This window comes from Amphiprion ocellaris, chromosome 17 (assembly GCF_022539595.1).
Source record: "Amphiprion ocellaris isolate individual 3 ecotype Okinawa chromosome 17, ASM2253959v1, whole genome shotgun sequence".
Taxonomy (NCBI): domain Eukaryota; kingdom Metazoa; phylum Chordata; class Actinopteri; family Pomacentridae; genus Amphiprion; species Amphiprion ocellaris.
The window spans coordinates 11,887,305-11,912,259 of NC_072782.1; the positions used below are offsets into that span (position 1 = coordinate 11,887,305).

General features: G+C 38.4%; 1 protein-coding gene across 4 annotated transcripts; it reads right to left on the bottom strand.

The window, feature by feature from the left end:
• Nucleotides 1-43: 43 nt before the first annotated feature.
• LOC111578671 (alanine--glyoxylate aminotransferase 2, mitochondrial) lies at nucleotides 44-23,103 on the bottom strand. Of its 4 annotated transcripts, XM_055019499.1 has the most exons (16): nucleotides 22,945-22,973; nucleotides 21,687-21,775; nucleotides 17,105-17,263; nucleotides 11,177-11,248; nucleotides 8,674-8,864; nucleotides 8,456-8,579; nucleotides 8,282-8,376; nucleotides 7,924-8,017; nucleotides 6,482-6,575; nucleotides 5,912-6,012; nucleotides 5,420-5,512; nucleotides 4,291-4,423; nucleotides 3,732-3,820; nucleotides 3,326-3,475; nucleotides 1,150-1,248; nucleotides 44-606 (listed from the first exon to the last, which is right to left on the bottom strand). In XM_055019499.1, exons 5-16 carry the CDS (start codon nucleotides 8,859-8,861, stop codon nucleotides 505-507), a joined length of 1,362 nt encoding a protein of 453 aa, XP_054875474.1. In that variant the 5' UTR covers nucleotides 8,862-8,864; nucleotides 11,177-11,248; nucleotides 17,105-17,263; nucleotides 21,687-21,775; nucleotides 22,945-22,973; the 3' UTR covers nucleotides 44-504. The 4 variants fall into 4 exon arrangements, with proteins under 4 accessions (XP_054875474.1, XP_054875471.1, XP_054875473.1 ...); XM_055019496.1 differs by lacking the exon at nucleotides 17,105-17,263 and having other exon boundaries at nucleotides 22,945-23,103; XM_055019498.1 differs by lacking the exons at nucleotides 21,687-21,775; nucleotides 22,945-22,973 and adding an exon at nucleotides 17,894-21,655.
• Between the last annotated feature and the right edge of the window lie 1,852 nt (nucleotides 23,104-24,955).

Sequence of the window (24,955 nt, forward strand, 5' to 3'; positions counted from 1 at the left end):
CTCTTGGCACCAATTCTAGATATAAATAATACATCCAACCATATCTTGTTAAAGCTGTTTTATTAATGTGACAGAAAAGCAAAATGATGCAATTATCAAATCTGTAAAAACATGAGTCATTTCATTCAACATATGCTGTCGGATATATTGTCACTGCAAGTGTGGGCTGACCACATAATAATCTTAATGCATATTCATTGGATCTAAATGGAGCAAAATGAAATACACGTGTATAAAATAAGTTTTCCTCATTAGAAAAGCAGTGTTGCCTCAGAGTCTTAAATAACTGGGTCTGCAAAAGAACAAAAAAAAGGTTGAACTGATTGTAGTGTAGGTGTTTTCCATAAGTTATAACATGCAGAACAAAGCTGTAAAGGAAATAACAGGGTGACGTGATGGATAGTTACATTTACAACATTTATAGAGATTTACAAAAGTGACGTTCGCTACTGAGTGCGTTTCCAGCTTCAGTCCTCGTCGCTGATTTTTCTTCCTCTGACCCGTTTACTGTCTGTCCATGTAGTTGTGGATGGCTTTGTCAAACACTGCCAGGAAGAAATCTACGTCTGCTGTCGTGATGCACATGGGCGGTTGTATGCGGAAAGTCTAAAGTGGTGACAAAATAAAAGATAAGAGAGGGGAGATTATGTAATGCCAACAATACTGATTGTCAGAGTAACATGCACAACCAGATCCTGGGTTTTTTTCTGTCACATCCTGAAGGGGGAGCAAAAATACTACAGTTGTTTCTTTAGCAGCTATAGTTCCAGCTGTTACATACTGCAAGTGCCTCAAGTCGTGCACATTTAATGCATTCTGTTTTGCTCATCTACTTTTTCATTGTGTTGTTGCTAGTTTTGCTAAATTTACTGTGACAAAACTGATACTTGTCTTAAAATGGTTCACGGTTATGCGTCAAACTTTGTTATTTGAAATAGCATAAAGGACACACGAAGTTGGGACTTGTAGCTACTTTGGGCTGCAACATTTCAACTTATGATACATAGATGGGTCAATATATAATTGAGGGACTTTTGGAGTCCATGGGAGATATCTTGCATACATTTTTTTATGTATTTTATGTTCATTCTGATCATGTCTTTTCAAATAAAGACATTTTAAACATAAAAACTGACGGAGTGATGTTACCTGTCCGTACAGTCCTCCCTTCCCGATCAGGACTCCCATGTCCTTCACATCCTCAAAGATTTCCATCATTGCCTGAGGACACAGCGGCTCTCTGCTGGTCTGTGGATGATACAGAGGAGATGAGAGGAGGGACAAGGCTGCTTGTAGAAGTTATATTCAGTCCCACTATGGGACCAATAAAGAACAATATGAACACTCCTGCCCTTGTCCAAGCAGATAACCTTCTCCTAATGGCCTCAGAGGGTATATATTTGGATGGTGGAAGATTTGCACAAGAACCACAACAACCAAACTTCATGTAAGTATTTTCAAGGAAATAGCCCCTGCTATTAGTCAACTACACCCACAATTTCCAGGTAAATAATATCACTGCTAAAATGTGAATTTTCACTTAAAGAACATTTCTTTAACCCCTGTGTCGTCCTGCGGGTCAAAATTGACCCATTTTAAAGTTTGAAAATGTGGGAAAAAATATATTTTCACAGTGAAACTTCTGATGTCCACATTTTCAACATTTTTGGGAAATTTTTGAACATTTTTTTGGTGGAGAAAAAAATGTTAAAAAATAAAGTTTCTTAAGAACATTCACAAAAAAATCAACCAAAATCCAGCAAAATTCGCTGGATTTTGGTTGATTTTTATGTGAATGTTCTTAAAGAAAATATTAGAAGTTTTACTGATATATATGTAATCACTTTAGATATTTTTAGGATTTTTTAGAAGATTACAAGAATTTTGTTGTCAAATTCGGAGGATTTAAAAAAAATACAACTTTTAAGGGAAAATTTTAAGGAATTATTTGAATTTTCTTCCTTAAGGTTTTGCAAATTTTCAGAAATTTGGGGAATTTTTTTGCTGAATTTTTTCATTTTTTTCAGACAAGGAAACAGTACTTTTTGGTGCCCATAAATGAGGACAACAGGAGGGTTAAGTTCACTAAAATGTCAAAAGTTGAATGCTGAGAAATCTGAAATATTACCAACCAGATGAAGGTAAAGACTTCTATTTGTTCATAAATCATTGCTTACATTTGTGACTTAAAGAGTTTGACTTTATTCGGTGAGGGTCTTGGTGAAGTTCTAACTTGACCACTTATTCTCTTTGCTAATTTAGTTATCAAGAGGTTGGTGCAGACAGTTATGATTTTAAACATCCCTTTGCGCTACACTACAGGTTAACTGTATTTACTGAACCCTAGCAGAGCATACTTCAAACTAAATTTAAAAAGACAGGTGTTGAAAATGGAAGGAAATTGTGGTGTTAAATGTTTCATAAAACTGCTGCTGAGGAAATTATGAACACTTCAGAGTTATTGAATGTAAGCCACAAGGAAACTTTATTAGTAAAGAGGAGGAGAGGTGAAAATGATTCCCTACAACACGGCCTGCTTTTTATACTTTGCCTCTCTGCCTGTAGCCTGTGTCTGCACTTGGGACCCCCCATAACAATTTATCATGTGTTACGACTGCGGTCGTTATTGTAGTTTCCTGTGCTGCGTGTGTCCTTTTTATGTCCCTATCATGTATGCAAATATGGCTGCGCCGCACCACGGCCACGGTTGGTCGCCAGGATGACGGCTCGGCACTGGATTGGTTGGCTGTACCAGGAAGACCGCGATATAAAGGCGGAACCGTGACGTCGTCTCAGGGTCAGAGGGTCCGAGGGCGTGGCTACATCCTACCCTGCTTCCAACCTACACGTCAGCACACTTGGGTTCCAGTGATCAGCTGTGATTTAGGCATTTAATATTGAGTGATCGCAGTGAGCAGCCACCTTTTGTTTAACCGGCTTTTTCTCATGTTTAAGTTAGGATAGGGAGGTTAGACTTTGTTGTTCTTTTTACCTTTTGTTTTTGGCAGATCAGTTTTGGGTTAATAGTTTAGTGGCGTTTTGTTTGTTGTTTTTGGTTTTGCTCACTGTCGCTTTCAGTTACCAGTCCCCATTGTTTCAGTTCTTAAAATTTGTTGAGAAATAAATACCTAAATTTTATGCGAAAACGTGTGTTGGAAATGCTTGGGACCAGGGGAAGGATGCCTCTTCGTGTTACGTACAGTGACCCCTAGGCTGGGCGTAACACGTTTCAATTATATAAAAAAAAATACACGTGAGGACTTCATGCAGAAGTACATAGTGTGCAAGTTGTTTGTTCTGTTCACTGTTGCAGCTAACTCAGTACCTTATCTTTGACCATTTCCACTCCAATCTGCAGGCCTTTTCCACGGACATCACCGATGATCTTGTGCTTGTCTCTGAGTTTGGCCAGCTCTGTCATCAGATAAGTGCCCACATGATGGCAATTCTGCTGTAAGCCGTCCTCTCTGATAGCCTGGTAAGTACAATGCATTGAGTTGCAATGACATAAATAATTCATGTGACTTTTTGTTCACCATTTTATTCAGTGATGATACTAAAGCAGTTGGTTGATAAACTTATCTCAGCTCATCCAATAATGGAACAATTAGTTCACATGTTTTATCTAAAGCTTGTATATTATGCCCATTATGTGTGACTTATAAATGTCTGTGACTGTTTATGGATGTTTCAACCTCCACTAAACATACAATTCAGGACTTAATTCTTACATCGAGCACTGCTGAACCAACAGCACAGGCCACAGAGTTTCCTCCAAAGGTGTTGAAGTGGTAGGCTTTAGCAAAGGAAGCAGCAATTTCTGGAAAACACAAGAATAATCAAGCTCACAGCTCCACTCAGTGCTGCCGCGAATTAAAACTCACACATTCCTCAGACTTCATGTTTTACAAAGGCTGTGTTGGTCTCTGAGCTACAAAAATGCTCACCAGTAGGATTTTAGAGGGACAGTGCAATCTTTTTATGACGTAACTGCATCTAAAGATGAATTAAAGCTATGGCAACAGATAACACAGATCAGCAAAAATGTATGAAAAAAAGATGAAAGTGAGCAAACACACAGCGTCACTATCATAGGATAAAATATACTGTAACATGTTTAAATGTGTCTCCAATACACATAAAACATCTGGTCTTTTTGTCTTTCTATGCTGTTTAATTTTGGAAATAATGAGGACAAAAATGTATCTTTCAGCCCCTTTTTAACTACAGTTGATGTTCTGAAGAGACACCTTCGTAAAAAGGTCCTTAATCTTTACACCATTAACTGACCTGGTGTTGTAACTACAGCTGCCATTGGGAATCCGTTGCCGATGCCCTTAGCCATTGTCACAATATCAGGAAGAATTCCATAACCCTGGAATCCCCAGAAGTGGGTTCCTGTTCGTCCAAATCCAGTCTGGACCTGCCAGGTGCAAAATATTATGATTCAAAATAAAAATCTTAGTATATGATGCAGAAATGAGCACAAAAGAGATGGAAGCACACTTTTCTCAAAAGAACTGCTCTACTAAAAGCATCACTGGTTCTACCGTGAAATAATTCTGATTAGTTATTCAACGCTAAATAAAGGGGTACATTAAAATGAGTGTTTACACGGCCCAGAGTATTTAATCAGGATAGAACCTTTTTGACACAAAAAGGTTGTATCTGCTGTGAAGTTTTTCTAACTTTACTGAGAAAATTCACTTTATTCAGTAGAAGGAAAACCAGCAATCTCAGCGGAGCAAGAGACCAGAAGAGGACTTTTTCAGCTCAACAACAACAGCAGCAAACCTGGTGTCTCTTTCTTCAGTCGAAGAAAAACATCAGTGTATTAAAATCCAGAACAAAGACTGATGAAGTCAGTTTAGCAAATAGGAGTGAAAACGTTTGCTCAGGCATGCACAGAAAGAATTTCTTTATTCTTACAAGAAAGAAATGATCAGATTAGGTGTCTCTTTGTGGTTGTTCTGTGACTCTTTGTGGTTGTTCTGTGTCTCTTTGTGGTTGTTTTGTGTCTCTGTAGTTGTTTTGTGTCTCTGTGGTTGTTTTGTGTCTTTGTTTTGTGTCTCTGTTTTGTGTCTTTTTGTGGTTATTTTGTGTCTTTTTTTGTGTCTTTTTGTGTTTTTTTTTTTCTCTTTGTGGTTGTTTTGTCTCTCTTTTTTCCTGCTGAACAGATTATCAAAAGGGTTTTTTGTACCCCTCTGAATGTAACTGTAAATTCCTTGCACTTGGGCCTGATTAGATCATTCTGTTTTGATAAAGGTGGAATTCTTATTCTGCTGAGCTTCTCATCTGAATATAGGTGTGATATCAAGGTCAATGTAAACACAGCTACGAATTTTGCCTTTAAAGCTCAATAACAGAGGTCATTATGCACTTTACATTTGAGCAAAATATAAATTGATGAATATCGAACCTCATCAGCGATGCAGACTCCTCCTTTCTCTCTGACAAGCTTGTAGGCCTCCTTAAAGTAGTTTTTAGGGTATTGCACTGCTCCTCCCATTCCCTGAACACATGATAGAAGAATTATTGTTGTCCCACAAAGAGGTTCTAGGAAAATGAACAGCATCAAAGTGATAATGTAAATCTCATTTACTCCAGCATATTTGGACTTTTTGTTTATCAAATGGTAAAAAAAAAAAAAAAAAAAAAAATAGGACAAGGCGTAGATTTCTATCATAAATAAGGTAACACACGCACTGCCTTTACAATACATGGATCAGTCTTAATGTTATCACCCCTCTCATTAAAAGAAAACCCTTTTACTGAGGAAATGATGAACATGGATAGCCTGATTTTAGTTACATTACTCCAAAAAGTAATGTTTTTATTTATTTATTTTTGCTGGTATCGCATCAGTGACGTAAAATGAATCAAGTCCATCGTCCACAACAGAAAACAGTACCTGAATAGGCTCTCCAAAGAAACCAGCAACTCTGCTTGGGACACTCGCAGCAAATGTCTCTTTGAGCTGTCCGATGTATTGTTCATTTGCCATGCACTGACCTGTGGGATCAAAGAGAAGCATTTTCTCTGGCAGTAGTAGTACACCTTTTAGCATGTATACTGTTTATATTCCTAAAATAATGCTTACGGAGCTAAAGGCTGAGCAATTATTTCATATATTCTCTACTGCAGACACTTATTTTTTCTGATTTCCAGCATTACAAGTGGCCTGTTTCACCCTGACTTTCAATCATATTTAATGGCGGAAACAGATTTAGTCTAAAGTGTTTAAGCTGTTGATGGAGTTCTATGCAGAAGTAGTAAACAAAGTATGTGCTGTAAATATCCAACTCACCTCAAACCACTTTACTTTCTCAAAGGTCAGGCATTCACTCTAACAACACAGGTAGTTATTCCATTAATATATTGCAGAAGGGACCGTGAAGCTCAGTGCGACAGACATTAGTGATGCCTCTTTATGAGTGCAATAGTAGAGATGACTGCTGTGTGTTGAGTCATGGTTGTGTACCTTGAGCACAGCTACACTGTCTGATGGTCTGCACAGGAGAGTCCCTGCAGTGGCTTCCTCCCCACGGACCTCTGAACACGTCAGGACACATGGTCTATTGATGGGGCAGAAACCAAGTCAACTGGAAATCAACTGGCAAGCTGAGAGGCTACTATCAGTAGCATAAAGAAATCATCATGAAGCTTGAAATGCTGCCAGTTTTACTCAACATCATAAATGTGTTTGTAACATAGGGTTAGATGCATTACCTTTTCATGGATGCAACCTGACTACACCAAGCTCTACATCCCAACAAGTGTTTTTTTTTTTTTTTTTTTTTTTTTTTGTAAACAGAGAAGGACTGACACATTATGTTGGTGCATCCATTTTTGAGAATTCATTAAACGTAGAGCAGAAGGCTTAAATGCAACATGCTTCTATGGCACAACTTGCGAAGATTCCACTAAACATGTTGCTTTCAGTTCTTAAGCCCTTTGTCATGTCTTTTTCAGTTTTGCATGATTTTTGGGGGGCTGCACAGTGGCTTGGTGGTTGCCTCACAGCTAGAAGATCCTCGGTTCACATCCTGGTGTGGACCTGGGATCTTTCTGCGTGGAGTTTGCATGTTCTCCCTGTGCCTGCGTTGATTTTCTCCAGGTACTCTGTCTTCCTCCCACAGTCCAAAAACATGCTGAGGTGAATTAGTGATTCTAAATTGTAGGTTTGAATGTGAGCGTGCTTGTTTGTCTCTATATGGAGTCCTGTGATAGACTGGATGGATGGATGGATGGATGGATGGATTTGTGCAGTGGCATTCTGAGATTATTTTGTGCAAACTGTAAATGCACATCAGGTTTTTAACCTTGTTAACATGTCCATCTGTTTTTTTTAAATTGCCAAAAGAAATATCAGAGAAATGAATAATCAACACCACAGCTGAACCTTTCCACCATGAGACTGCAGCGAACCAATGACAGTCTCAAAAACACAGATTCAGACTTCCAAGGCTTCATATGTAACAAACAAATTCTGCAGGATGAGTCTCTCCGTACTATAATTTTTTTCCATTTGCCAGGCAAACATGCATGGCTGAATCACTCCAATATTACAACTTGCTATTATGTAGTATAGAGGAGTTTCACAGCGTTTGAGCAGAGTTGTAGGTAAGCTGGTGTGCTCCAGCTGCAGGCAAGTGGAGGAAGGGTGAATACAGAAAGGGCAGGCAATTTGATCTATGTATAGTAAAAGGGTCAAGTGTCTACAGTCACATCTAAGCCATTTTAACACATGAAGGGCTTATTTTCATGGAGAAAAATATCTTGCATATAATTTATAACCAGGGGTTTTACAGTCATGGTGAAATAAAAAACTTTTGTGGTATTTTGAGCTGAAAAACACACAGGAGAGACTTTTGTTAATTTGCTGAAAAGGGGCACATTATGGGACCTTTAATGTATACATACATGTGTGCATCCTGAACTTGTGGCGATGGGGTATTTATAAGACGACTGGGAGGTGAGACCCATAGTCTGTTGGCTGCCTCCATGGTACGACCCTCTGCAAGAGAAAGAAAATCAGTCAGAAATCGAAGGGTTTACTTATTAATCATTAAAAAAAATCTATTTTTGTCTAGGTGGAATTTTGAATTAAAGGGAAGGAAAGACATTTGGAAAACTAATTGAAAATAGAGGCACAAACAGGCCTTGGAAAATGCTTTTACAGGATTAAAGCTTGTTGCAGAGTAGAGTTACCATCAAGAACTAACAAAAGCATTTCCTAATTTTACTGTACTTATGAGGCACATGAAGAACAGACATGTACCTGAAAGTGATGATATCATAGTTGCCTGTGTGGATCCGAGCCATCAGCATCGCCAGGTCGTTGGCCTCTGAGCCGCTGTTGGTCAGATAGATCACCTGGACAGGGAAACAGATCAGCAGAGATTTTAGCCACAGGTAGCAGTAGTGATCCAGGTTCTTAAATGCAACACAGCACCTTAAGAGGATCCGGTAAGTGGGAGGCCAGTTTCTCACAGTACTCATGGAGTGGAGCGTTGACGTAGATGTTGGTAGTGTGCCACAGTTTCTTCAGCTGCTTCTCTACTGCCGCTGTAACCTTCCTGTGCACACAAATGCACACATTTTGACTGAAAACTTTAAATCAGAATGAAACATACAATCACAGAGTGACGCAATGAAGAAAAGGGACCTTACGGGTGGCAGTGACCCACAGCCACAGTAGCGACGCCTGCAAACAGATCCAGATATCGCCTCCCATCCATATCCCACAGCCACTGCATGTGTCCCTGGTGGATGAACACTGGCTTCTTGTAGTAAGTGATCTTACTGGTCATCGGGTTGATGTTCTTGCTGCGGATTTCCATTATGTGCTCTTTGGACATACCCTGAATAGACATAAATACACAGGAGAGAAGACAGGAATGAGCAAAATGAGTTGACAACTGCTGTAGGTCTGGTAGCCCAGTTTCGTAGTTGAGGGACTGTGTCAGTTTTTGTTAGAACTTATTTGAATGTAAAATAATTTAGTTTTAAATGTTGGCTAACAGGCCGACTTGGTTGTGAACGCTGTTGCCTCACAGCTCGAAGACCCTCGCCTGGGATCTTTCTGTGTGGAGTTTGCATGCGTGGTGAGCAATGTTCCCTCTAATTTTTCCTGAGTCTGAGCAAACACACAAACTCCCTGAGCGTCCCTTGGACCACTGTGAGCAACATCAGACGTGTGCACTGTGGTCACACCAGCATCGCATCCATTCAAGTTACATGGTTCATTAAAAGAATCAAATTACAGCATTTACATTTCTGTTAAAACACTTTGACAACAGGAGCCAGTTGAAGGCTGCAGTGATTTTAGTGACACTACAATGTATAAGAGTGAAGTTATTGAATATTTGTCTCTCTTTACTGTTGCAGCGGTTTTGCAAATTGCAGACGGACCCTGTTCACTCCATAGACACCAATGTTATTCCTGTAGCTTGAAAGACAGCTACTTTTGATAAAACTGGGCTTGTAGCACATTGTCTGCCTTGCAACAATGGGAAAGAGGCACCGTTTATGTTTTGACAACCTATATCTAACGAGTTATTGATGCTGGAAGTCCGAATCTGTGAATATCTTTCCAACTTTACTGAACTTGGGGCCACTACCACCTAAGGAGTGATATATTTAATTTTGAAAAAAGCATTTAGCCATACTTAAAGCTTTAAGTGCTTTATTAACACAGAACTAAAAATTTTGTATTGTTTTATTATCACAGGTTCTGTCTGAAAAGAGGTGGCATCATTTTAAACAGTGAAATCAAACTAACAAAATGTAATGACCAACCAGTGAGCAATACTGGATTCTGCAAAAACAAACAACTTTTTTAAAAATCTAAATCTTATCTTAACACAGTTAATGTATTAACTGATTTTTGTGTGTATGCATGTATTTATTGATTTATTTAGTACTGTTAACATATCAGAGTTCTGAGTGAATTTTTCTTAAGATAGGCAAAGGCCATTTATTGATTACATATAGGCCATTAAATATTTATTAAAAACTAAAAAGCATTTAAAAAAAAACAACTTAGGCATTTACTGAGTCACTAAAATACTGTAGAGTACAGACCACATCAGCATGATTATAAGCATCCTCTGGTAAATGAACAACCAGATACTGATGTCTCTCACCATATGGACTTCAGGAGATGACTGGGGGATGATAAACTGTGACCTACTGGTTGGGTTCTCTCTGTTCTCATGTTTCTTACATGTTTGTCCCCTGACAGCCGGGTCCTAATGTTTTTTGAGCAACACACCATACTATGACGTTTTTACAATGATGGTTCTACTATGGAACCAGTTTGACATGTTCAGGTGTTCTTTGTGTGAAAACTCAGAGATTTCAGGTATCAGAAGGTGATTTTCAACTTTCTTTGTTAACTTTCTGCTTCAACTTTAAACTAAATTTCCTTCACTAACCCAGCCCTCTGGACTTCCAGTAAGCTGTGTTCCTATTGGCTGTCCAGGTGGCTGCTTGGTGTTATCAGGAACACCTGAGCAGCTCAGTGTCTTCCTGCTTTATTTAGCTGCAGACAAACATTTCCTCTGCTTCTCTTCACCACTGAACCGGGTTTGACTCCATTGCATTAGTTTGTTCTTTAGGCGTTGGCTTGCAGCTTCCAGCAGTAAAATCGTCTTTAATGTGTTTCTTGGTGTGTTTTAGGGCTTTGTACTGGATAGTTGTCTTGGTAAATGTGGTTCTTTAGCCACAGTTAGCACATGGTGCTAAGGTGTGCAGTGATTAGTGGATTTGATGCAGCTGAGTTGTGTCTTTATCTTGGCTGTAGTGAGTCTTTAGAGGTTTTTGGTCAGACACATTCTGTATTCTTGTTTGTGAACCAACGTTGGTTGTCTAGAAGGTAAGAGTTCCTGTCCTGATTCTCTGTTCTCAGAGCTTCTCTGGTAGGCTGCAGGAGACTTTAGCGTTTGGGTTGTGCTAGTTTGGTTTTTGTACGGTTTCATTTGGACGACTATCTTGAGGCCCCTCCATGTGGTTTAGTGAGGTTTTCTGCAACAGTTCTACACAGCAACCTGCAGCAGAAGAGACTGTGAGAGTTTTTAGGAAGTTCTGGAGAGCAGACTTTAGAGCAGCAGAAACATTTGTCAGCAGTTTGAGCAGGAGAAGGTGAGCTTCAGAGTAGAAATGAGACAGAAACCTTCTTGACCCGTGTGGTGAGGTCCTGTACCAAGAGTTTGAGCAGGTTGTGAAGAGTCTGTAGTTCTTTGGTCTGAAAGCACAAGAATCGACTCATTAAAGGAGAAAACAAGAGATATTGTTGGTTCTTCTGTCGCTCTGCAGTTTCCTTAGACTGAATATCAAGTTTATATTTTAAATGATTTACCATGTGAGCCCAAGAAGACTTCAATAAACTCCCTTCATCCCCTGGACACAACATATTTTATTTTTTTTTTAAATGTTTTTGGGTTTTAATCATAGTTTTAGCATAGTTTTTTTCTCTTTGCTTGTTTAGTTTTGTCATCTGTGTAAAAGGTGCTAAACAAATAAAGTTGAATTGATAAACTGAATAATTGACTAACTCATGATTGTGACAACAGAAGTATTTTCATTGTGATTTAAGGGTTTATTTCATTTTTAAGGTTGGGGTTAAAATCTTGACCGAAAAAGAAGATTAAAGAAATAAACTACATAACAAAAAGCAATTAAATCAAAGGGAAAAATGTAATACAATAAAACTTTTAAAAAGTTTTATTATTAAAAAGATTTAAGAAATTTAAGATGTAATTTTCTAATTAAACATTTAATATTTTAATTAAATGTTTTGTCTTTTTAAAGGTTTAATAATCTAATTAAATGTTATGCATTTTTAAAAATGTTTAATATTCTTCTTGTTTAATTGTATTTTTTAAATGTTTAATTATGGAAAATATTTAATCTGTAATTTTTAATATTTGTATTTTAAAAATTTTGTTTAAATTCATAATGACATGTATTGTATCTTGTTTAATTATCTCATTCAATATTTTGTCTGTTTAATACAGTTAAACATTAAATACAATTAAATTATATTAAACAGACAAAATATTGAATGAGATAATTCAACAAGATACAATACATGTCATGAAATTAAACAAAATTTTTAAAATACAAATATTAAAAATTACAGATTAAATATTTTCCATAATTAAACATTTAAAAACTACAATTAAACAAGAAGAATATTAAACATTTTAAAAAATGCAAAACATTTAATTAGATTATTAAACCTTTAAAAAGACAAAACATTTAATTAAAATATTAAATGTTTAATTAGAAAATTACATCTTAAAGACAATAAAACTTCAAATAGGAATTAAACTGAAAATACAATGAAGCATTTAAAAAGAAAATTAACCATTAAAAGGTGGTAAAACATTTAAAAAGAAAAACCTTAAAGATTTAATCGAAACATTAAATATTGGGAAAGGAAAAAAAACTCAAACAAGCCGATAAAACATTTGAAAAAACAATTAAACATTAAAAAGACAAAACATTTGGAAATCAAATCAGACATTAGAAAAGAATAAAAGGTGAGAAAAGAGCAAAACTAAACATTTAAGAAGAATCAAACTAAAGACAAAACATTTGAAAAGACACCAGTTAGACTTTAGAAGATCAAATTAAACAGAAGAGACAATAAAACAATCAAAAAGAGCAAAAACAGATAGTCTAGTCTGAAATGAAAACATCAAGTTGTTTCTTCAAACATTTCCTCTTTCTATGTTCTTGGTTTGATTGTGGACAGATTTACTAAGAACTCATTTCAGAAAACTGATTTCCAGATAAAGTCTACTAGTAGTTGAAGGCATTGATCAAACTAATGTTACCTTCTGATCTCCACAAACTTTATTGTTCAGTGAAGAGAATCAAAGTTTGTTGAGGATTTCTAAAAAACCCACAGGTGAAGGTCTGAGAAGAACTCAGATGGATGGTCTAAATGTGAAATCAAGACTCATGGTCACAAGTTTTAAGGCTTCTGTTAACCAGAAAGTTCAAACTAAGAGAGAAGTACTGAGAAACTTTTAAAATTTCAGTCCTCAGACTGTCTGAAGGTTCAAACTAACAGAGAACTACTCAGGAACTTAGAAGATATCAGTCCTTGGACTGTCTGAAAGTTAAATCTAACAGAGAACTACTGTGGGACTTAGAAAATTTCAGCCCTCAGACTGTGTGAAAGCTCAGGTCCTGAGGACTCGGGAGGTCTGGAGGCTTGGAAAGTCTTGGAACTGAGGGTTCAACCCTCCAGCACAAAGGCTGAAGTCCAACCTCCTGAGAAAAACGATCGAGTCGAGACTCAAGTTAAAAAAAAACTCGAAAATGGCAAAAAATAGATGATAAATGCGCAAAAAAAAGAAGAATTAGTATCTGAGCAGGTAGCTCAGGGGATAAGAAGAGAGACTGGTGACTGGAAGGTCGCAGGTTCAAGACCCACCACCGGCATTTTTCTTTGTTCGTCTTTGTCAGGATTTTGACAAAATTTAAGAAGGGTCTGATCTTGAACCAGTGACCTGCAGCTCCACAGGCAAATCCTTAACTCACTGAGCTACAGATCAGATGAAAAGAAATGATTTCGTCGTCCCTTTGGCATCGTAGTTAATATAGTGACCACATGGGTGGAGCCAAGGCGGAGTCTGGGTGGAGAGTAGGAGGGGAGGTGGGTGGCGGCCTCCCCCCTCTACTCCCCCACCACCCACCACACCTTCCCCCGCCCCACGAGTTCTTCGAGTCTCCACAGGTTTTCCCGAGTTTCTTGAGTTTCCACGAGGTCGGAGGCAGAACAAGTTGTCATGAAGAGGTGTTGAAGTCGGCCAGGATGGACTGACTTTTTACAGCGACTAGAAGGACGACGACTAGAAGAGCAGGTCTTTAACCACCATCCATAAAATCCATGGAGTCGACTCCAGAGAAATGAAGGGAAGTAAACTTTTATCAACCTCCATCCAGATGTTCAACTTGATATATTTACTTGGACATTTTTAGCACCACAAACCTTTAGTATCACACTTTATTATCATTTATTAGGACTTTAATGGAATCCACCAGCAGATTTACTTTTTGTTGACAAACTTTATTCTTGTCGTCGTGGAACTGCAGTATTTAAAACTGTTCCTTCTATTTGACCTCATGTTTATTAGTTTTAGTGGAGAAAGTTATTTTAGTTGTCGATTAGTCTCTTAAAAACCAAATAATAAATTGGATTAGTCAAGAGGTTTAAATTTCTTACTTTGTCATATTTTAAATATGACAAAAAATATAAACATAAAGTGTCTTGAGACAATTTGACCTGTATTTGCCATTATATAAATAAAATTGAATTCAAATTGTATGTATCTTTTAATGTTGGAGTAATTCAGCCATATATGTTGGAAAACACATTTTCTTTTTCCATTAATCTATTGATTGTTTTCTCCACTAATTCATTTCTTGTTTTGGTTTATAAAATGTCAAACCCAAATATATTCAGTTTACTGTCATAAAAACCAAAAAGATTTACATTCATGATGCAGGAATCAGGCAGTTTTTCACTTTTTATCTTAGTTTAGTCAGAAAGATAGTTAATAATGTGTGAATTGTTGCAGCTTGTGAGCCGTAGAAGGTTTTAATCTTTGGGGCCGAGTGTCAAAAAACATTTAGAAACAAACATCAGCAAAGTACTCAAAGATTTGAACATCATTAAAGGGAAATCCAACTTTTGCATGACAATGTCTAATTAAAGGACATTTATTTCCAACGTAAATGTGTGATATTCATCCTCTGGAGCTTTCTCTTCACATCGTCTTCCACCTGGACTGGTTTGGTCGGGAGCATGTGCAACAAACATTTGAAAAACTGCACTTTAACATCAATGAATGACACTGAAGTTTAATCTCTACATAAATGAGACTGAGTCTGGATGTGCTGCTCTGTCATTAACTCTTAAGTTTAGGGAAAGTTAAAACGAGGACAGTTCAGATCAGACTTGAGAATGAGCTAATTCTGAACAAACATCTCAGACTTTCTGAGCTTCAGCACCTACAGCAAGATATTTTAACAACAAGCAACTCAAGAGATCCAGAAGTTGGAGAGAGTTAGCTTTAGCTGAGCCAAAGAACATGTGGGACGCTAACTTAGCAAACATTTAAGACTTTTCTCTGTGAATTCTGAGAAATAATTGACTATTTAATGACAGAGCTACACATCTTAACTCAGTCTCATTAAAACTGACTCTAATTCAGTGTCATCCATCCATATTAAAGTGCAGTTACCCAAAATGTTTGTTGCATGAGCTCCAACAAATCCTGTCCAGGTAGAAGGCCACTTTGACAAACAGGAAGTGGAAGATTCCAAGCAGATTTATAGAAGGGGGAACCGGACTGTACTAAGTGTGGTCGAGTATAGAGGGGTGTTTTGTGGGTTTTTAAGGCTGATAATGATTATTAGTGAGACATTTGGAGTCGATATTCATTTGCAGTAAATGAAAGTATTTAAAATCTTGGAGTTAAACTTAGAAGAACACAAACTCTAACAGAAAACTTTGTTGTTACGTTTTTGTTTTGTTTACAAATGTTAAGTTAAAGGAGTTTTATTCGTGACGTATAACCAATCAAATCACTCCAGAAGAAAGAGCGACCACAGGTAGATAAAGGTTCAGAGCCAAAGTAGCACCAGTTTTAAATGTATTTATTACCGTAAATCAGTAAAAAATAAAATACTGATAATCAGTAAATCAGTCAGCCCACAATTACTACAATTCTACAATGTATGTCTCTTTCCTTTGACTTGTTATTTGTACAATATACAATGTATATGATGGCGTTTTTTCATACCAAAGGCTATACTATGATGTTTTCTAAGAGACATACGATGCTACTCTGCTTGTTCTGGCTCTGGGCCACTACACTCCTCCTCTGTTGTTTTCTGGATTGTACTCAGCTGCATGCCTTCGTCCACCCGGCCTCCGTTGACTCGTCCCGCCTGCCGTCTCTGGAGCTGAAGCTGGATTGGAACAGACCAAAGTACAGTCCAATCACGATGCCAGCTGCCTCTCAAAAGGCTCCTTCATCTGGCAGGTGGTGGCACTTCTTCTGAGGGGAAGCTGAGCTGGCCCGGCAGAACTTTGGAGATGTGTTCCAGTGGTTGGTGGATGTGTGGGGAGATAGAGAGGGACCTTTGAATTGTTCAGAAAGGAAAACAGGAAACCCATTGGTAGTTTTAGTTTAGGGTGCTACTGCAGTGTGCTTTTGGGTTTTAAGAGGTGAACAGGAAGAGTTTTTATTTGTATTGATTATCTTTTACTTTGTTCCTGGTTGGAATGTCCATCAATGTCAACATGAAGTTCACTTTTAGTTCTGTTTATTTATTTTTATTTTACTAACACCCATTTGTTTTTAACCCCCTCACATGTTGTGTTGTTGTAAACTTACTCTTTTAAATAAATTCTCGTCTAACCCTCTGGAAACCAGCGTTTGGACTGTTTTTGTGTTGCTCCTCATCTACTGACAGCTGTGGACTAAAGGCTATACTGTGATGGTTTTAGAGCGACATGCTATACTATGATGTTTGTTGGGCGACACGCTATACTATAGGCTTTTTTAATTGACATATTACTGTGACTTTTTTTGTTTTACTTTTTTGGGTTTTTTTTTAGCAACATATAAGAATTCAAACAGTTTTAAAAGTTACTATACTTTTACTTGTGCAATGAAATTATTATTCTATGGCATTTTTTAGACAACATATTATACTCTGATGTTTTCTTGAATTACATACTATTTTGACAATATACTGCACTATGACATTTTTTTTAACCATATATCATACATGACAATTTTAGGCAACATCCTATCATTTTGCAATTTTTGAACCACATAATAATCTATGTTTTGTTTTTTTTTTCTTGCCGACATGCTATACTATGAACTACAGGCCATACTATGTTATTCTTGAAAAGCATACTATACTTTGACATTTTCTGAACTACATCCTATACTATGGCGTTATACACAGAGTGCTTTGGTTACATGTTGATTTATAATCTAGATTTTTTTCTGTTCTGTTTTTTGACAGGATTACCACAGACCTGACTGTGAACACCGTCGACACCCACCTCAGGGAGACGCTGCCTAAGATCTCAAGGCTGCTTGGTCGTGGTCTTTCTGGCACGTACTCTTCCAAGATGAGCCGGGAAGTTAAACACTGATGGAATGACACCAGGTCTAAGCCGACAAACTTCCAATTCCTCCTCAACCCATAGTCTCTGGGAAACCTACATGGAGTAAGAAAAGTAGACAGAGAAGTAATTAAGTCTGTACACAACATATTAAAAAGAAATCATCCTAATAAATTAAGTACAAAGAACCGAATTCGCCAATATACTGGAGACCAGAGCTATTTAATTTGATAAGTATAACCTTGTTTAGTAACATTTCAATTATTTGAGAGCAGTCCTAAAGAACTGCCTGTAATCCCAATCATAAAATGGGTTTGGAGGAAGAACATAGATGGTAATCTGGATATACATAAGTTAGGCTTTATAAGTACTATTGGTAGTATTGGTGGTAGTAATAGCAATGTGACTACTACTAGTAGTAGTGGTAGTACAGTAACTACTGCTGCTGATACAGGCACTGCTATTACAACTTGTAATACTATTACAAATGCTGATACTACTTCTACGACTCTAACAGCTGTTTATACTACTACTGCTGCTTGTACTTTTAGTATTACTACTACTGCTTGTACAACTATACTACAGCTACTATTAATCTTCTGGTATTTGGTTGTCAAGCTGCTAGCTCGCCTTAGTGTTTTGCTAGTGGCTAACTAGTTAGCTCTCATAGACTGGAAGCTCTCAACAAGATTTCATAATGAAAAAAGAGCCAAAAACTATTCTTACCTATGAAAAGTCATTCCAAGTTTCCTTGTCTCAATCGTACGACGTAGTGTGTAACTGTATGCAGCACAGTGAGACGGCATACTTGTTGTTTCCGTTTTCACGCTGTCGACATCAACGGAATGCACTGAAACTTTTCCCCCACTAGCTTAGCCTCGCTGTAGTACGCAGCTCAAAGGAGCGTGTCCTATCTACTCATTCATATCTATGAGAACAACAGTGGCTGCACATCAGGACGCCTGACGTTGATTAGCTGCGTAAATACCATTATATACAGTCTATGGTAAATACGTATGTGAATCGCATCATTGGCTGCAGCAGCCAGTCACCGGTCACTCACTGAATCACATTGAAAAATAGCACAGAATGAATTGTTACGTGTTTATTTTATTTACAATTTAGGTTGGATTTTTATTTTTTTTGTGCGTAGCGCAGATTTTCTGTGCGCAGAGACCGTGTCAGCAGTGCGCAATTGCGCACGCGCTCAGCTTAGAGGGAACAGTGGTGGTGAGAGATCTTCGCTGATTGGCTGAGTGGAAATCACATGCTTCTCGACCTCACTGAGAGGCGGAAGCGACGCCATATTTAACATGTGTGGAAGTTAGCAAATATGATCATTTGCCCGATGAAGGGTTAAGTCTACTGTCGTGTCTTTTTCAGTTTTGCACTCAAGATTTTTGCAGTGGAGGCAGCACAGTGGCTCGGTGGTTGCCTCACAGCTAGAAAATCCCCGGTTCACATCGCGGGATGGACCTGGGATCTTTCTGTGTGGAGTTTGCATGTTCTCCCTGTGCAGGTTTTTGACTTGGTTCTCCAGCTCCCTCCCACAGTCCAAAAACATGCTGAGGTTAACTGGTGATTCCAAACTGTCCATAGGTGTGAATGTAGGTGTGCTTGGTTGTCTGTCTATGTGTAGCCTGTGGTAGACTGGTGACCTGTCCAAGGTATCCCCTGCCTGCACTATAAGTCAACTGGGATAGACTCCAGCCTCCCCCACAACCTTACAGAGGATTAAGCAGTGTATGGATAATGGATGGATGGATGTTGGAACACAGGTGTGCTATCCTCTGCACATGCTGCTGGTCACTGGAATGAACCAAGTGTTCTTTTTGTATGGCCGTAACACAAAGTCAAAGGTAACTGTGATTGTGGTTGATGTTAATGTCCAACTTTGGCCGTCCACTGTCCAGAGTTTGCAGTCGGCTGGTAATACTTGGATTTATTGGGTTTTCATGCATATTTTTGTAGGTCAATTTAATCACAATGATTGATAATGCTGGAGGATCTTAGCCCTAATATTTATAATTGTTAGGTTAAGTTCCGTGACATACAATACTGTAGGGTCTGTGCTATAGTCAGGTAGAGTAGTATTTTCGGGAATTTTTGACATCCATGACATGTAAATCACTGTGGTTAAATCACATAATAACTGACGCTATAGGGTCTTGACCCCAGTAGATAAACTTTATTAATTTGTAGCACCAATTCTAGTCTTTATGTACAAGAAAAACGTTGGAACAAAGGCTGTTTTAAATATGCTGTAAAAACAAAAGGCTGGTGGCTTGACTCAGCTGCGTTCTGTGGGGCTACAGTCTTGTTGTTACGGAGGGAGCTGGAGAACCCAGGCGCAGACACAGAGAGACTGGCAGAAATGTGAATTAAGGAAAGACTTTATTGATGCCAGAAAACTAAAGCAATACATCAAAGGAGAACCGAACTGGGAGGAAACAAAACTAAACCAAACCACTACTAACAAACACTATGAATTCAAAAACAGAAGATCACTAAACTAAAACTAAGCTAAAGAGGGGTACTTACAAGATGGGGGGAACTGACAACAGAAGGGGCAAGGAAGCAGACTCAGGAAATCTGGGGCGAACGGAGATGAGACTGGAGCTACTGGCTGGAGACAAAAACAGGGCTAGCGAGAATCCAAAAGAAGAACTGAGTCCAAGTGAGGGAAATCCAGTGGAGGGGAAAACAGAGTCTAAAAGCAGAGTCCATGAGGGCATGTGGGTTGATGAGCCGGCAGGGAGTGAATGACAGGACAGAGCTTAAATAAGTGGAGGTGAGGTGGAGAACAGGTGAATGGACTAATTACTGCAGGTGACACTCGTAGTAATCAGCAGGTAGCAGAATGCAGGCAGGTGAAACAGGGAGAGAGAGAGACATGAGGGAGAGATGACAGACAGAGGGAGCCAAAGAGAGACAGGTCAAAGCAGAAACAACTCAGGACTCAAGGGAGAAAGGAGGAAAAAGAGGAAGACGGGAAAGAAGGGCAGGGGCTAGAGCAGGATCATAACACTTGTATTATCTGTACGTTTACTTTTCAGCAGATAGAGATTGTCTTAAAATTTATTAGTTGTTTGAATGAGCTATGGTGTGTGTCAAAAAGCTCTTAAATCTTATGGAGTTGAATTCTGATGAGCTGTCACTGACATAGTGCTGTGACCTCTAGAAGATCTCTCAAGATGAAAACATCCTGTATCTAGTATTTTAATCTTTTACAACAGTTAATGAGTCTCTGCCTCCTTGACGCTGATGACCAGAGAGTTCAGGTCACAGGTCTGTTCACTATCGCGTCAATAACTTGCATGTCAGAAACAAAATGCTTTTGTATGTTTTATGGTGACCTCAGGATGCTGGATTATCTGTTCTACTAAATACCAGTGAATCATTTATTCAGATATTCCCTTCCACACCTGCCTCTGCTTCTATATCAGTGACCTTGATGATAATGTTACCTCCTAAGATTGCAAATCTTGTTGATGCCATTGTCCCAACTAAGATAAGCCGGAATACTTTGTACATATAGTTCTTGAGAAAAGTGCATAGGAGGGAGACCAGCGTATCTCAAAGTTTCCAACAGACTGACATGCAAAAATACATTTATTAGTGATATTTTGGTGCTAGAGTGTAAACTTCTGGTAGGAAAGAAGCAGCATTGAGAAATGCCACACTGGTAAAACTGACAGAAGAGTGTTGGAAGGCTGAATACAGATGAAAAACAAATCTCGAGGCAGTGTTACTTCTTTGACATCACTGCCGAGAACAAAAATGACAACAGATCAAGAATGAAAAGATTTAGAAAAACATAACTATGCATTTATTTTCAAAAGGCTTCTCTACTGTAACAGTCTGTACAGGTCTCTGTAAAGTTTATTAAACAGCTGCAGGAAAAAAACACATCAAAACAGTTTAACCATTTTTATAGCAGCTTCAAGTGCATTGGGGTTACAATTATTATTTATTTCTGATCTTCCATTCTGCACTTTAGTTCTGATTCCAAAAGTCAAAACTAAACAATAAATGGTGGCATTCAGTTTTTGTTTGCTTTTTTTGCTCCACGTCTCAATAATGCTTGACTTGAACTCTCAGTTTATCAGGGTCTATTTTGTGTCTTGTTTATATTGTACTTTCTTTAGTTTCCCATATCATTTTAGGTCTTATGTAAAGCATTTTGCACTGATTTTTCTTTAAAAAGGTGCTGTATAAATAAATGTGTCTGAGTGAAAACCTTAAAAGTTAAGCCAGTCTTAAAAGTAGCAACATAAAGCAAACAAGAAAAGAAAAGGATGAATGCAGAGGGAACCGTTAATTGCTATCAGCACACTGTAGTATGTCTATTGTACAGTTACTGATAATCTTAATGTCTGCAATTAGGAAATGTCATATATACAAAGGACGTTTTATGATACAACGTATGTAGAACTAACTAATACCTGTGCTTTATTACTGAGGCCTTTAAAAAGTCCAGCCGCAGCGCAGCACTGTCTAGATGCCACATCAGTCTTACCGTGTATTCCCCTGGTGTGAAATTGCACAGGGGCATCTCTGGGAGGTCTGCAGGACGGTATTTGAAGGCTGATTGTTGACATACTGCCCCTGTGAAAGAGTTTCAGTTGAAATTAATTTCGAGAAGTGAAGGAGACTGTTATTCAGTCTCTGAAAAAGTCTTACATTTCTGCAAGATTTGGGGAACATTTTTGTGAAAATCTGTTAAGACATATTAGTCTAATCTTTCTGTTCTAAACCATACATTTTGAATTATTTGCCAGTGACATGCCATTGAATTTTTGAAAAAAACTGAAAAATATAAAGATCATACAGTAAAATACACATCCAATGTCATATGTTCATCATGCATGTACATTCTATTGTTTTAGTGATATAGTTAATTACCTGGTCAACGTTTAATCAGATTAAACATTAGTTAATGGTTCACCCACATTATCAGAACCTTGTGTAACCCAGGAAAGGGATGTTTCCTGTTTTTCCAAGACTATGGACTACTGGAAAAAGTCGGTCAAAGCTGGTCTCATCTGCAAATGTACACTTTATACGAGCCAATAAAAAATAAGGCTGTTACACTGTAAAATCATCTAACTCAGGCACATAAACACAGAGATTATATACATGTTTAAATAGTATCTGCTTAACTCTGCTTAAGCATCTTCAGTTAACTCACTTTTGTTTCAGAGGAGATAAGACAGAACTTTATTACATTTTTGCAACTTTCAGCTGTCATTTGATACAGTTGCATTAATTTATGTTCATGTCTAAATAGCATATTCCCAACTCTGCTTAATCCTTCTCCATTAAATCACTTTTTAGGAGAAAATGTGACAGAATTTTACTATATCTTTGCAACTTTCAGCTGCTATTTAATTCAATTTGATACAGTGGCGTTAATTTTATGTTCTCAGATCTGTTTTGGATTTGAATTTGAAGATACTATATTACCCTGTATTTCTGCTAAGGATTACAATAACAGTTTAACTGAGGTTTTATATGAGGTTTTATAGAGACACAGATCCATTTGTCCTACATTTAGATTAGCTAATTAGATTTTTTTAAATTAGATTACGAGTTAACAAGCTGAATAAAATTCATGAGAAAAAGTTATGAATTTTTGTGTGTACAATAACAATCTTTAAAGCTAAATGGGTAAATAAATAAATAAATAAAATACTCCCTTATGCAGACTCTGTAAACTTCATTGGCAGACCATCTTCAGCAAATTATGTCAATGTCTCATCACCATGGTAACTCACCTCTTCCAAGGTGAATTCTGGCCAAACTGGTTGAACAGTTGATCTGTCCTGTTAAAGGTGTACAGTGGCCGCTAAGGTGTGATACCACTTTATACATGTTGAGCAGGTACAGAGGGTCTTCAGCAGTTCTTCTTCCTTCGCTGTGCGACACTTGGCAGCAGCGTCAGGCCTTTTCTATAAAGTGGGTGGACAGCCTGCAGCCAATGGTACCCTGGTCCCACCAAATTACTACAAGTGTGTCACAGATCAATATGTAACCAGTGGCAATTATGATGTTCAGATAGTTGGTTGGTTGGTACCGGTTCCTGCCTGCTGCAGGATGCATAACATGCCAGCCTCACTCTGAAGTAAGTGGCAGTCCAATGTGTGTTGTCTTTCCCTCCTACAGCAAGAAAAACAAGAGGCTGGCTGCACCCGAGGTGGGAGTTACCATGCCTTTCTGGGCCTTGAGCTCTCTTGCTGTGCAGCCTTGGTGTCTTCCTCATGGTCTTCACAACCTTTTGTTTGTTTCAGAGCTTCAGCTTTACACCTCCTCTGTCTGCGGGTGTTGTAGTGTAAGGTATTTTGTCAGGGCAGCAAGTTTCATTTATGTCACATATGGTGAAAATCATTTTTTTTTACATATTTTGTTTGTCTTAGAAACTTGAAGGTGTAAAATAAAGACAGTAAGAACATGAAGACTCATTCTTCCAGCCCTTCCTCAACTAGATGGCCTCCTGCCTTTACAAGCCAGTCTGAATTAGTTTAGTTGGTAAGAAGTAACTACAGAACCAATAGCTGTCCAGCTCAAACTTGTATAATCCTGCCCTCTCATGGCCCACTGCTCCCAGATGAGACATTCAGGAAGAGCAGTGTCCTCACAGTCCACTCACAGTCCACCTGGTTCATTTACTTTCTAGAGCTGCTTCTGCTAACACAAAAATGTGTCAGCCTCGAACAAATCACACCAATTGTTCTGCTGTTGACAGCAAGAGTGAACACAAGAATCTACAATTCCAAAGTTTCATTTAGCTTTTATCCAAACCGACGTATATCTGAGAGTAGATACAACACAAGTGCATGATCTAGTCAGGAGAAAACAACCTAGGTAAGTGCCACAAAACAAGTTCAAGCGTGATAATAGGACCGTGGTGCTTACAGGCAGTGCAGACGTAATAGGAATTTATTTTTTATCTTTTTGCTTTCTGTCAAGTGCAAACGAGTTCAGTGAAAAGCTCAGTTTTTAGTCTCTTCTTCAAGACTGAGAGGGACTCTGCAGATCGAACAGAGTTTCCTAACTTGTTCCACCACTGGGGAACCACAGAGGAGAAGAGCCTGGACATCGACTGGCCCTGCTGTGTTGGTTGTATCAGACGCCTTTTGTTGGCCGAGCGTAGTGAGCAGGAGGGAGTGTAGACCTGAATGAGTTCAGGGAGGCGGGAGCTGTTTTCATTGTAGTTTAGTATGCAAGTGTCAGAGTTTTAAACATTATGCGGGCAGCAACTGGAAGCCAGTGAAGTGATCTGAACAGCAGGGGGACATGCTGTTTTTGGCTGGTTGACAATCAGACGTGCTGCTGCATTCTGGATCATCTGCAGAGATTTGACTATGCACGTGGGGAAGTCTGTCAGTAAGGAGTTGCAATAGTCGATGTGTGATATGAAGAGAGCCTGTTCAGACAGGAAAGATCTAATCTTCCTGATGTTGTACAGGACGAATTGACACGACTGAGCAACAGAGGCCTCATGAGGCTTGAAGGCTAGTTAGGCTAGTTGGTCATCAATCATGACACACTAGTTTCAGGCAGACTTTGTCTGTTTGAGTTGGATTGATTCAAACTGGATGTTGGTTTCTTGTTGAATAGAGGGACTGGCTGAGATGACAAAAAGCTCAGTCTTGAGAGGTTGAGTTGAAAGTGACGTTTTTTCATCCATGCCGAGATATCTGCAAGGTATGATGAGATCCAGGCAGAGACTGCCTGGTCGTCTAGGGGGAGAACGACAGGAAGACCCGGGTATCATCAGCATAGCAA

What these genes read in the sequence shown, in the direction of transcription:
- LOC111578671 (XM_055019496.1), bottom strand. Translation starts at nt 23,041, where the DNA reads ATGTATAAAGTGGTATCACACCTTAGCGGCCACTGTACACCTTTAACA. An exon ending in ACTTACCGGATCCTCTTAAG is followed by an intron (nt 8,377 to 8,455) that starts GTGCTGTGTTGC and finishes TTCCCTGTCCAG; the next exon opens with GTGATCTATCTGACCAACAG. An exon ending in CAAGTTCAGGATGCACACAT is followed by an intron (nt 6,576 to 7,923) that starts GTATGTATACAT and finishes CCCCATCAATAG; the next exon opens with ACCATGTGTCCTGACGTGTT.